At 37.5% G+C, this 13841-nt stretch overlaps 1 protein-coding gene and 1 long non-coding RNA gene across 2 annotated transcripts; both read left to right on the top strand.

Annotated features, from left to right (window-relative positions):
- The first annotated feature begins 1295 nt into the window (after positions 1 to 1295).
- On the top strand, positions 1296 to 2677 carry LOC108947214 (uncharacterized). The gene is made up of 4 exons (XM_070198349.1): positions 1296 to 1565; positions 1652 to 1966; positions 2055 to 2154; positions 2246 to 2677. Exons 1-4 carry the CDS (start codon positions 1297 to 1299, stop codon positions 2675 to 2677), a joined length of 1116 nt encoding a protein of 371 aa, XP_070054450.1. The 5' UTR covers position 1296.
- Positions 2678 to 3415: 738 nt separating this feature from the next.
- Positions 3416 to 5737, top strand: LOC117279680 (uncharacterized). Its single transcript, XR_004510084.2, has 5 exons — positions 3416 to 3445; positions 3535 to 3859; positions 4907 to 5014; positions 5170 to 5589; positions 5693 to 5737. It is a non-coding gene; the product is annotated as an uncharacterized lncRNA (long non-coding RNA).
- The last annotated feature ends 8104 nt before the right edge of the window (positions 5738 to 13841 follow it).

Genomic DNA, 13841 nt, shown 5'->3' with positions numbered 1-13841 from the left:
GCCACCGTTCCAGGAATAAAGAATCTTGTGAATGGCCAAATGAGCCAAGGAAATATTGTTGTTGTGAGTGACTGGAAATACTAATAAGAATTTATACAATGTGAAAGATGTTAAGGTGAGTACAATTGTATTTATGTTACCTTTGTATGCAAATCAAATAAAAAAAATATTTTTGGGAATATCATTCGCAAAACTGACGAAGGGTGGGTCATAAGGCCCACACCTAAAACTACATGTGCCGGTGTAGGGGTGGATTGTGATTATTCCTCTTATTTGGGATGAAATTAAAATATTGAAGAAATTATGATATTATTCCCCTTAATTGGGATGAAACTGGTAACAATTGTGGATTGGAAAAGTCAACCCACACGGCATATGTGGGAAGGCGACCTAGCTGATCGGGTGGAGATCGTGCGCATGGTGGTACTACTCTTGGTAACAACTTTTTTTCGCATCACTTGTCAAACCACATTGTTGGTGGGGAGATGGCCTAGCCGATCGGGCGTGATCGGACTCCGTGCTAACAAAGATGGTGGTATATCAGTGTTAATGATCTCCCAACCATAAATTGTATATGAAGTTCGTATTTTGAAATTTTTTATGTTTTAACTGGACATTTGGATATTGTGGATTGTGACTTGCTGTTTCTATGTTTTGCCTTTTTCTTATATGGGCATTCTATTTTGAAAGAGGATTTTTTGCTATACATATTAGTGCTATTCGACAATACTAACGTCCCTTTTGCCGGGGGCGCTGCATCTTTAATGGATGCAGGTGGTTCTAAATGAGGCATTGATCAACGAGAGCAGTACACTTTTTTCAGCTGATTTGGTGATCCCTACTTCATTTCGAGGTCATGTATCTTTTGTTTCTCATGTACTGTATTTTGAGGTATAGGCGGGGCTTTGTGGCCGGCATTTTCATATTACTCTTATATTGTACTTAGAAACTCCTTAGATAAGTTGTGGGTTGTGGTTGATGTTGGAAATTGAATTAGAAAGGTTGGTATTTGGAAATTATGTTTTACATTAATTCTATAAACTCGTAATATTTTGGAAATTATGAATGAAGTTGCTAATGGGAATGAAAATGTAGTTGTTAATAGAATCTTTTCAGTGTTTGAGTAATGGAGTACATCTCCTCTTTATTCAAAGGTGAGTTTGTGTAGAAGGTAATCTAACAGGCTTGCTCGATCGGGTTCTCTCGGTTGAGCGCCGGTCGCGCTCCCCGAGTTTGCGGCGTGACAGGTTGTTTGGAATGAAAAGTCATGATTGCCATGTGTTCTTGTAACGATTGATGCCTATTTCCTTTCGTGAGTTGCTTCCTAATAATGTGTGGCAAGCACTTACAAAATTAAGCTTATTTTTTAAAGATCTTTCTTCGACCACTCTACGAGTTGCTGAAATGGAGAGATTAGAGGCAGATATCCCGCAAATCTTGTGTAAGTTAGAACATATATTTCCCCCTGGGTTCTTTAACTCAATGGAATATTTACCTGTGCACCTTCCATATGAAGCAAGGATTGCTGGACCTGTACAATACCGATGGATGTATCCTTTTGAGAGGTAAATATAAATAATTTATGTACTAATTATAAAATTATGCTACACTGGGTTTTCTAATTTAGTGGTCCATCCAATTATCTATTTAGGTACCTTGGAACTCTTAAAAAAATGATTGTGAATAAAGCTAGTGTCAAAGGTTCCATTTGTGAAGCTTACTTGATGACAGAGTCAACACAATTGTTTTCTCATTATTTTGAACCTTATGTCATGACACGTAATCATAATGCGGCCCGTAATAATGATGGTGGTGTTGGAAAAGATCTTGAAGGAAATTTATCAATATTCACCCATCCAGGTCGACTATGGGGAGAAGCAAAAAAGAGAAACTTATCCCTTGACGAAATCAAGGCTGCCCAAACTTACATTCTACTAAATTGTAAAGAAGTTGAGCCATTTGTGAGGTAATATTTGAAAGTTATACTTTCTTAATATGATAAACGTATCCATATATCATGAATTCATATTTTAACTTATTTTATTGCAATGAAGTATGTACGTGGAACGTTTGCAAGAAGAACTCCCGAATCTTTCTCAGGATCAAATAGATGAAAGCCTCCAAATATATTTCGCTGAATGGTTCAAGGGATATGTAAGCCTCCAACAATCATTTTCTTTTATAAAATAATTTATTTAAATTAACTTGTAAAATTTAACTAAGTCTTACGATTTTTCTTAAATAGGTTGGTTGCAATCATATTGAGAATGAATTCCTGCGGAGTCTTGCTTATGGACCATTAATAAGTGCGAAATGTCATTCAGTGTATTTTGTTAATGGATACAAATTTCACACGGAATGTCATGGTAGCGCAAGATCAACAATGAATAGTGGAGTTTGTATCACAGATCCAAATATTGGTGACTACTATGGAAAAATACAAGAGATTATACAAGTGGAATACCATGAAGAACCTTTAAAGCAAACTGTGTTATTCAAGTGTGAATGGTTTGACCCAACAATTAATGTTGGTGTTAAAAAGCATAATGAGTATAAATTGGTCGATGTTAACCATCGTCGTCGATTTAAGAAATATGAACCTTTTATTCTTGCGATGCAAGCAACTAAAGTGTGTTATGTGTCTTATCCTAGCAAGAAAAAAGACAAGGATGATTAGTTATCTGTATTAAAAGTCAAACCTCGGAATATTGTAGAATTACCCGATGAGGAAGTGCCGACAATTTCAGAACCAAATCTCCCATTCTAAGTTGATGAAGTTGAAGTCCATAAGATAAATATGAATATTGTTGTTGATGAAAGTATACTCTTGCATGATCCAAACGGGGAATTAGTTGAAATGGATGAACCATTTGATGATAGATTATTGCCAGAACATCATGAAACTGAAGAAGAAGAAGATGAGTTTGAAACTGAAAAAGAGTATGAAACTGAAGAAACTGAGGAGGAAGATGAAGAGTTCGAAGAAGAAATAGATAGTGACTACTGTGTTAATAAAATTATGCTACTATATCTCTTTGTATTTTATTTGTAATAATCTATATTGTATGCTATAACTTATGTGCAAGAACATATGAACATTTGTTGGTTGTCTTTGATGTCCAAGCTTCTCATTCATTTTCTTAAATCATTGCTTACTATGTATAAAACTGAAAGTCTAAAATAATTCTATGTTTTTGCACGAATTACTTAACTCCTATTTCTTTTTTTGGCAGGGTCTTAATTCCACTCTAGTGCAGTAGCTCGACTTTCACCTATTGGCATCATTCTAAACTTGTACCAATCTTTTTGCGTTTTTGCTCTCCAATCATAGGTATAAAAAAGTCGCTTATAATTTGTGTGTTTCTATAAGATCTTTATTATATAGAGTTATTTTACATATTTTAAGGGGGAATTTTTAAAAGAATTTTACTTTGGAGAATTCAAGGTATAACATTCCATCATAATTGATTTTACATACTGTATTAACTTTTATAGGTAGGATACTAATGTTATTACCTTACAAAATTATTTCAGAAGGCATTCTATTGAGATTCTTTGATTGATAGAGAAGTGAAGCGCCTATGGGGAAATAAGGAAGCAAGAAGGTACTGTGCTTTTGTTTGCAAAATAAAAAAAGAAAGGGATTTAGTTCAACCAGATTTTGTTCTAGAAAATGTGTGGGACAATTGGATGAAACTATGGAAATATCCTAAGTGTATTAAAAAATCAGAAATAAATACAAAAAATCATTGCGGCGGTGGGACCGCCGTCGCCATTGGGACTCACACAGGCGGCTCTGTCACCACTGGGGACTCACACAGGCGGCTCTGTCACCATTGGGGAACATCGCAAGAGACTTGTAAGTATATTCTTTGTAAGGGATAATCATTAGAATTCAGTATACATATTTCAGCTTTCTTAATAGATTGATCCCTTGTTGTTCTTGTGGCTCGAGCAGTGTTTCAGCTTGGTGTTGTTCTTGTAACTTGTTTATTTATTTGTGATGAGATGCAAAGTTGTAAGTGCAAGTACAATAGAGTAAGAATAAAAAGAAAATGACAATCAGATGTGATATCTGCGACTAAAACTATAGACTGCTTAACTAACAATTTGCTACTAAAGGAACCATGTTGCTTTCTGCCAAATTTGATGTCCTTGTCCTCCAAGAAATCTTTTAACTCCATGGTATCCAGCAGTAGCTGTATACATCCTTGCAAAAATAGTAGAAGTAGGGATATCTCTTGAAGGTTTAGGTTGCCCCTTCACCAACTTTGAAGCATCATCTATATGAAAAACTAGACCATTATCATGTGATGCTGCCGTATTTTCACCAGTTAACAGAGCAGCAGCAGCTGCAGTCATAGCCTCTTCACCATTTTGCCCAGAATTAGCCACACCATTGTTCCTCATTGCAGACTATTTTTGAACTTCAGTAGGTTGTATGTGCAATACCTGCTGCTTACCACTACTGTTATCTTTTTCTAATATTTCCATAAAACTTTGGCTAGCAGGAATAACCAATGCATTAGTTCTTGTCTCCACTTGAGCATTAGGATTTCCAGCATCGCAATTTACATGTGCACTAGCTGCCTATTACAGAGTAGCACTCTGCTGATTAGTACCATTTTGTGACAGCAAAAGCTTCTGCTGCTCTATGTGGTCAGCTCCTTCTATCAACAGTTGTCCAACTCTTTTTGCATTTAAAAAATCTCTAGCATCTCCTTGAAACTTTTGAGTTATTGTTTTGAGTATTTGGATTTCTTGGATATGCTGGGAAATATATAATCTGAAATTTTTTATAGGGGCTATCCTTCTTGTTCATGTACTATTGTATACCTTCTTGGTACCTCCATTAATAAACTGTTTTACCTTATAAAAAAAATAAAGTTCTTTGTTTTTTGTATAGGCTATTGAAAAGGGTTGAGATCCAACACCAAGTGAGCTACATTTGCACGTCCGTACACATGGTCATGATGAAAAATATTTTGTTAGGGAGCGATCACGAATTGTTCATGTAAGTTCAAAATCCGATAATTTTACTAACTTTATATATGACATTCACCTCCCACTTAAACTACTTGTTTTGCATCTGTTTCTGTCCTAAAGATGATTTTTGTGCTATTTACAGTTATCATTAATGAATTTCACTAACTATTATGCTATTTACAGGAAACATATCAGCAAATATTACAACAACAAACATAAACTCAATCTGATATTGATCAATCTCTAGCATTTTATCAAGCTGCGGGAGGGGAAAGGAAGAGAAGAATATATGGTCTTAAATCTCAAGAAAAATATTTCTATGGGTAGAATTTTCGTGCCTCTTCTAGATCTGATGCTTTATCATCAACAACACCTCCGAATGCTCACTGAGCATCGATGGCGAATTTGGATGAGTTAGTGATGCGATTGACTCCTGCATTGACTAATCATATGGTTCCTGTACTTACTGATCACATGCTTCCTGTGTTAGCTGATCAAGTAAGATAGTTGATTTCTTCACCCTCACATATGCCAGATAATCTTACCGATCACCCATCAGCTATGGCACCTCCAATTCCTCCTCCTACTACTAATATTAACGAGGTTCATGCATCGGTTTCTGATGATGATCTTCACTCTCCAATCTCTCAGTAGTTAACTTTTTTTACTTAAACTTTGGTATTGTAGATGTTTTGGTATTACCGAGGTTCATGCATCGCATTCTGATGATGACCTTCACTCTCTAGTCTCTGTTTGAACTTTATTTTAGTATTTTAGATGTTTTAAACATAATTATACATTTTCATTTAGGTATCTATTTTGGATCTTGTAGAATATTAATTTATATGAATTTCAGTTTTTATTAAGTATCTTCTATATGATTGAACAATATCTATTTTATAATATAAAATAAGAAAAATATAATTTGCGACGAATTTTCTTTGTAGATATAACTAATATAGAATAACATGCTGCGACAGATTTGTGAAAAAAAGAATTTCATAGCCAAAAGAAAGGCAGAAATGTCTCAATAATATCAGCAACGGATTAGCGGCGGAAAATATTCGTCGCCAATTTAATCTGACGATGAAATGACTTGTAGGTATGGTGACAAAATTGATGAGAATTGCGACGGATATGTGTTGCCACTAACCGTAGCTATAGATACAAACCGTAGCTAATTCATCGCTAACTTACCAACAGATTCAATTTTTTTGCTACTAAGGGTTTAGCTACAAGCATATTAGCGACGGACACAAATCCGTTGCTAATCCATTGCTAAACCTATTTAGCGATGGAAATATACTATTTAGCTACGGAATTAGTCCGTCGCTAAAGCCATTTATTTTGTAGTGAAAATAGATTGGGATTGCTATGATTTTCGTAATATTGTAGTAATTTAAGGAAAGCTCAAAGCGAGGTATGTTGGCTAAACTACTCTCTTAGAATTGAATTCCATGATGTTCCCGTAAGTTTCAAGTATGGTTGGCTCAAGTTCCTTATTCCCATATTCCGAGTTATTTCCAATAAATTCGATTGTCCTGAGTAAGCAAAGTGTCGCGAATTATGTATTCAAAATATGTTCCAATTACTCCTATCACATTATGTTATCCTTCAGGAATGTGTTCAAGAATGATATGTATATTAAAATGTTATGGCTTTGAGTCTTGTTTCAAATGAAAGTTAAGATGCCAAATTGTGGGAGAAAAACTGGATGTGCTTAATACTCTTAATTGCTCATATGTGTATCTAAATTCATTAATGATAATCTATAAAGATGCTGAAAAGTGAAAGAAGTGGGTTGAAGATGTAAAGTGTGGCCACCGTAGATAATAAAAGTTATACTTGCGGCTAATAATGCCAATAAAATTAAATGATGTGAGAAAGGTTATGAAATTAGCCTTGGTTCAACTGTTCCAAATGGACCTCGAAAATAGATTTGCCTAAAAGCTTATGTCCTCAAGTTATGCCCCAATGTGGTTGTTTTAACTAATGCTGTGCTTTGTAAAAATTTTCAATGTGTTTTAAGCTTTTACATATTCATGAGTTGAAATTGTGTATTGCCCTTTTTGGGAAAAATTATTTCAATAATAAATTATGTGTCACTCGTTTATGATTTTAACTTGTGCTTCAATTGCTAATCATCTTGCTCCATTATTTCGAAAGGAAACTATTGTGTTTAAAGCCTTCATTACTAGTGAACTTAAAGTTGTGATTTCCAGAATATTCTATATGTTAATATTTATGATGATCCATGAAAGTAAAGAAATAAAAGTGTAAAATATGAAATACGGCCATTGTGCAATGAAATAAGAATTATATGTATAGACAAGAGAGCCATGAAAATAATGATGTTGTAAGTGGTTGAAAGTACCAATGAGGCTATATACGGTATGAAATTTTATGAGGTAAATGCATTTGTATTGCTATTTCCTTTGTATGTAAATCAAAAATATTTTTGGGAGTATTGTTAGTCACCTAGGAAGGGTGGGTAACAACCTAACCCCGAAACTACACGTGCCGGTGTAGGAGTGATTGAGGGGTAAATCCCCGTATTGATATGATAAAATTATTCCCCTTAATTGGGATGCGATTGATGCGATGATATTATTCTCCTTATTTGGGATGAGATGATTGCTAGAAAAAGGTGATGTCGATCCACACGGCATTGTGGTGAGACGGCCTAGCTGGTTGGGTCGTGATCGGACGCCATACCGTACATATGATGGCGATTGTGCTTGAGATTTTCATTGAGATAATGATTGAAGTTTGTGATAGTAATTGTGATTGTGGTTGATATCTTCGGGTGAGACGGCCTAGCCGATCGGGCCGTGATCGGACTCCGTGCAAAATACACGATGGTATATCTATATTAGTACTAAAGATCTCCCAACCAAAAATAATATTATCTTCGTATTTTAGAAATTATTATGTTTTAACTTGGAATTTGGATATCATTGATTGTTTATTGTTGTTTCCATGATTTTCCATTTCTTACATTTGCATTCTATTTTGAAAGAGGACAGTTAGCTTTACATATTAATACTATTCCATATGTACTAACACCCCTTTTGTCAGGGGAGCTGCATCTTCAATGGATGTAGGTAGTTCCTCAGCGGGCAACTTTGGTCCTCGTTAGCAGTTACTCCCTTTTTAGCAGGTTTTGGTAAGCCCTATTCTATTCTGGGCCTGATGTCATTTGATGTTGTACATTGTGTTTTGAGGTATAACCGGGGCCTTGTTGCTGGCACTTCCATACTACTCTTCTATTGTACTTAGAGGCTCCATAGACAGGTTGTGGGTGGTGTTTGATGTTGGGAATTGAACTAGATGTATTGGTATTTTGGCAAACATATTTTTTATTATATCTATAAACTTGTAATAATTTTGAAATTATAAATGAAGCTGCTAATGAAATTGAAATGGGAGTTGTTAATGAAATCTTTTCAGTGTTTGATTAATGGAGTACATCTCCTCTTTATTCATGGATGAGTTTGGGAAGAAGGAAATCTAAAAGGCTTGCTCGGCCGGGTTATCTCGGTTGAGCGCCGGTCGCACTCCTCGAGGTCAGGGCGTGACAAGCTTGGTATCAAAGCCTAAGATTTTAAAGTGTCCTAGGATGTCTCGGAGCCGTGTCTAGTTTTGTCTTTCTTATCGGTGTGTTGTCGACCATATCTATAATTAGGAGGCTACTTGGGTACTTAGGAATGTCACCCTTCTTTGGTACTCCAGATCGTGCGATAGAGCTCAAGATAGGAAGCTAATTTCCTCGTCATGTCTCATTTTCCATATGAGTAACCCACGGGTTCGAGGTAGCAAGGAGATGTTGAAAGAACCAGTTTCTAGGGGAAGTGTCCTTGTTCCTACTAATGTTACCACGCCACCGAAATATGTGGTGAGAGCACCTATGAAATGAAAGAGGATTATTGGCATCAATAAGCCGGAATGTTTGATATGAAAGAAGAGCCACTTGGGTTTATGTCGGATGATTCTTGAAATATGTTATGGTTGTGGAAAGAGGGGGCACAAAAAGAATAAATTCCCATAGGTTGGGTACACCCATCCCGGTTTGCCCGATATGCGGGCAGGAACATTTTGTGTTTTGTTGTGAGTATGCTCAGGAGCGTGTTAGGGGTGGTAGATTTGGGCAATTCCAAAAGCCCATACAACGAGCTGGTGCAAATATTGTTAATCCCGTCATGAGGTCCTAGAGGAAGGATAGGGGAAATGTTTACGATGTATGCAAAAAGGGTAAATAAATGAAGCTACTAATGGAATTGAAATGGGAGTTGTTAATGAAATCTTTTTAGTGTTTGATTAATGGAGTACATCTCCTCTTTATTCATGGATGAATTTGGGTAGAAGAAAATCTAACAGGCTTGCTCGGCTGGGTTATCTCGGTTGTGCGTCGGTCACGCTCCCCGAGGTCGGGGCGTGACACTCCCTCAACCAATTTCAACAAGAATTTACTCGGAATAGTTCAACAACCCCACATACTACCTCTTATTGGCACATACATGGCCTATCTCCAACTCCACAACTTACTTAAACTCATAACAATTGCATGAAGGTTGAAGACAAGGTCTTACCCGGATAGTTGATGGTCTAGTGAGGGATTCTCTTGAATCTTAAAGATTGGGGCAAGGATTGATGATCAAAGTACTTGGGAATTCCTCCTCTCTCTAAATCATTCCCCTCTATCTAAAATAGTAGTTAATCCAGTCAAAATAACCCGAAAGTCATTTTATAAGAAATGGGGTCGGGTTACAAAATCACAAAATAAACCCTCCAAACTCAACTTTGTGGTCGCAGAGTGGACCGCAAAAATGATCCCAAAAACTGGACTGTTCGGGCTAGGTCTGCGGTCCACAGACTAGTTATGCGGTCGCATAATGCGTCGCAAAACCTCCCTCCAAAATTTTCTCATGCCGAATTTGTGACGGATGTGCGGCCCGTGAAACGATACTGCGGTCGCATAATTTACCGCATAACGACCTCCAAAATTGACTTTATTTCTGTTTCACTCTGCGGAGAATCTTCGGTCCGTAGAGTAGTTCTGCGGCCACATAATGGACCGTAGAAATGTCATGTTTTGCAAAAATCATTTTTTCAACTCTCCAATGCGTTGTATAATCCAAAGAATTCGTACCGCGGTGAGGGTTATCTCGCACCGCATTATTTACAACCTTCAAACATGTTATCCTACCTCGACACCACAAAACTCTGGGTTCTTTGAAAAACTTTATGGTGATTTACACCCAAGGGCTCAGGTGAGTTTTAGACGCATTTTGGAATGTTTGGAAGAGTTTGGAAATTGATGGTGTGATCAGAGGTGTCATGTCTCGCATTTGCGAGTTTTTGGATAACATTTGCGAGTTTTTGGATCGCATTTGCGAGTTTTTGGATCGCAATTGCGATGTTAGCAGTAGTCTGCTAGGTTCACATTTGCGAACCTAGTGTTCGTATTTGTGATGGGGCGCTTGGGGAGCTGGTTCGCATTTGCGATCTTCTTGGTTGAATTTGCGATGTGTCTATGTTCGAATTTGCGAACAAATAATAGCATTTGCGATGACAATAGAGGTGTGAGTTTCTTCGCATTTGCGATACTTGCGACTGGACAAAAGCCGAGGGACGGGAGTTTTAGTCTCATTTTCATATTTTGGAACCCTAGACTCCATAGGAGGCGATTTTGAAGAGGGATTTTCATCTACAAACTTTGGGTAAGTGATTCTAATCTATTTCTAATCATATTCGATCAATATATTTTAGATTTTAATATCAAAATCATGTGAATCAGAGAGCAAATATGCGAACCATTTGAGTTTTGAGAGTCGATTTGGACTCAGATTTTGAAACTAATCACATATATGAACTTGTGGGGTCATAGGTAGTCGGAATCTACCATTGGACCCGGGTGTTGACCGGGCGAGCCTAAGGTTGACTTTTATTGACTTTTTAGCAATTGTGTAAAGATCATAGCTTTACTTATTGGAATTGATCCCTCTTGCATTATTTGATGTTATTGAGTAAATTTTGGTTAGATTCAAGCCGAATGGAGGTGAATTGTACAGGAAAATTTATTTTAGAGTGTTGATTGAGGGCTTTTGAGGTAAGTATCTTGCCTAACATTGTGGCGGGGAATTACCCCATAATGATTGGTTGTTGTACAATTTGAACTACGTGAAAGACGTGTACATGAGTTGACTAGTGTGTGCATGACTTATATGTGAAAATTTGACCGGCTTAGACTCTTAGGTTCTTATGTACATTAAAATGAAGTTTTCTTATCATGTTAAATCCTCCATCGCTAAATTTACTCCTACATGTCTTATTTGAAGTTGATCGATTCATGTTCTACCCTTGCTGCTAAATATACTCTTATATGCCTAAAATGAAGTTGTTGCCTCCTTTATTGCCATGTTATCTCTTTCGTAATTGATTATCCTTAATTGAAGTTATTATTATCTCTTCGGTTGTTGACTTATTCTTTTTGGAGGTTATTGTTACATGTTATCTCTCTTATTGTTGAGTTGTTCTTAATTGGAATCATTGTTACATGTTATCTCTCTTATCGTTGAGTTGTACTTATTTGGAATCATCATTACACGTTATCTGTTTTATCGTTGGGGTAACTCTTATTTGGAATCATTGTTACATGTTATCTCTCCTATTGTTGAGTTACTCTTATTTGATATTGTTGTTACACACTGTCACTCTCATTATTTAGTTATGCTTGTTGAAACCATTATTACTTTTCATGTCTTTCATTGCGAGCTCGTTCTTCCATTTCTTTGTGTTTTATAATTCTTGTGTTGAATTACTTGCAATACTCTCGAGTTATTGTTGTTGTTGTTGTTGTTGCACTCAGTGTTGTTAAGCCATGGCTATGTGTGGTTATGTTATTAAAATTATTTTAAGGAAATGTTGTGGCATATGGGCACGTGTGGTGCGACTTGTTATATTGTGTCATTATGTCTTTGGCACATGTGATATGGTTGAGAGGATTGTCGGGGTGTTCGCACATGAGTTGTCTGTGCTAATGTTATTGATAATTGCACATGTAGCATGACAAAGCGGGTTTTATATATATGTGGGTTTACGCATGTGACGAGACAAGGAAGGAATATTATTATGCGCATGTGGTGAGACAAGGCGGGCATTTACTTTCTTGTTGCGCACGCGGCGAGACATAAGGGGCTATGTCGGGGATGATTTGTGCTGACTTGGGGGCATTGTTATTGATGATACTTGTGTAGTGGTGTGCCTACCTTGTGTGAGTTATGCATTTTATGTTTCGTTGTGTTATTTCTTATGTGCCATTCGTTGTCCCTCCTCTCGTTAACTCGAGTTGTGATAGAACACTTGCACAATCCGGATGTTTATTGATCATTTACATGTATTCTCGTTTACTTGCCATCTATGTGAGAGTTGTACTATTGGCACGTGAGTTGTCCGTGTGGTTATGAGTTATTGTTATTGTTGCTACGTGAGTTGTTCGTGCAGCTATGAGTTATTGTTATTGTTAGCACATGAGCTGTTCGTGCAGTTACGAGTTATTGTCATTGCTGGAATGTGAGCTGTCCGTGCAGTTATGATTGTTAATGTGGGCACAAGATGCCAAGTGAATAGGGTTCGTGAATTGGGACCCGTGATTTGTGATTATGAGGTGTGGTTCCTCGGGGAAATTCTTGAATCAATCTTGTGTGAAAGCGGTTGTTCTTATTGAGTTGTTACTCATTTTCCTTACTTGGTTTCATCGGAATTAAACTGTATTCAACTTACTCTACGACATTATTGCCCGGTGTGCCTTGATGCTAATTGTTGCCTCTAGTTTTCTATTGCAAGTATTGTTTTGTTATTTTTACCATGCTTAGCTTTATATTGAAATTGTGTTATGTTAGTCTCACATTCATACTTGTACAGGCTATATTTGACAACATGAGAGAAGAAGAGTCGAGCTGTTTCTTCTGCTGATATATATTGTGGGGCTACTATAAAGGTAGCATACTTAGAAAATCGATCCACCACAACTAGGATGGTTGTGAGATCTCCGACCTTGGGCAATCCGATGATGAAGTCCAGGGAAACGCTTTTCCAAGGTCTTTTTGGGACAGCTAGTGGTTCCAAGAGTCCTGCTTGCGTCAAGCGGTCTGACTTATCATATTGAGCGATGTCATCGGCCATTTGAGGTAGATAATATGCACAGCGAAGCATTGCCATGGTGCGTTCTTCACCGGGATGACCGGCCCACAATGTATCATGTCATTCCGCCAGAAGAGCCCTTCACAAATCTTCTCCTTTAGGAACATAAAGTCGGTTCCCTTTCACTTTCAGGAAACCATCTTCTGTGTAGAACTAGCGAGTCTTGCCCTGTCCTACCAAATCAACCAAATATTGTGCAGCAGGATCCTTGATGAGTAGATCCTATATCTGGTCTTTTATGGTGGTGGTTACTTTGCTCCCCTTTAGGGTGGCTAGTAGGCACACCGATGCTAGATCAGCCCTCCGACTGAGCGCATCACCAACATTATTAGTCTTCCCACTTCGGTACTCCAGGTTGAAGTGAAATTCCGCTAGGAGTTCCTGCCACCTAGCTTGTTGACCATTCAGTTTTGGCTGGGTCATGAAATGGCTAACAACTGTGTTGTCTGTCTTGACCACGAATGGGGTTCCCAGTAGATAATGCCTCCAAAGGCATAAGCAATTAACGACAACTTATAATTCTTTCTCGTCGGCGGCAAAGCGCCGCTCTGCATCCTTCAGTTTTTGGCTCTCATACGCTACGGGATGCTCTTCTTCTGGCAAGACACCACCAAGGGCATAGTCGGAGGCATCCGTTTGTCCCTCGAATGGCT

This window comes from Nicotiana tomentosiformis, chromosome 3, assembly GCF_000390325.3.
Source record: "Nicotiana tomentosiformis chromosome 3, ASM39032v3, whole genome shotgun sequence".
NCBI lineage: Eukaryota > Viridiplantae > Streptophyta > Magnoliopsida > Solanales > Solanaceae > Nicotiana > Nicotiana tomentosiformis.
Note: the sequence above shows the minus strand (reverse complement) of the source record. Positions and strands in the feature narration are given on the sequence as shown.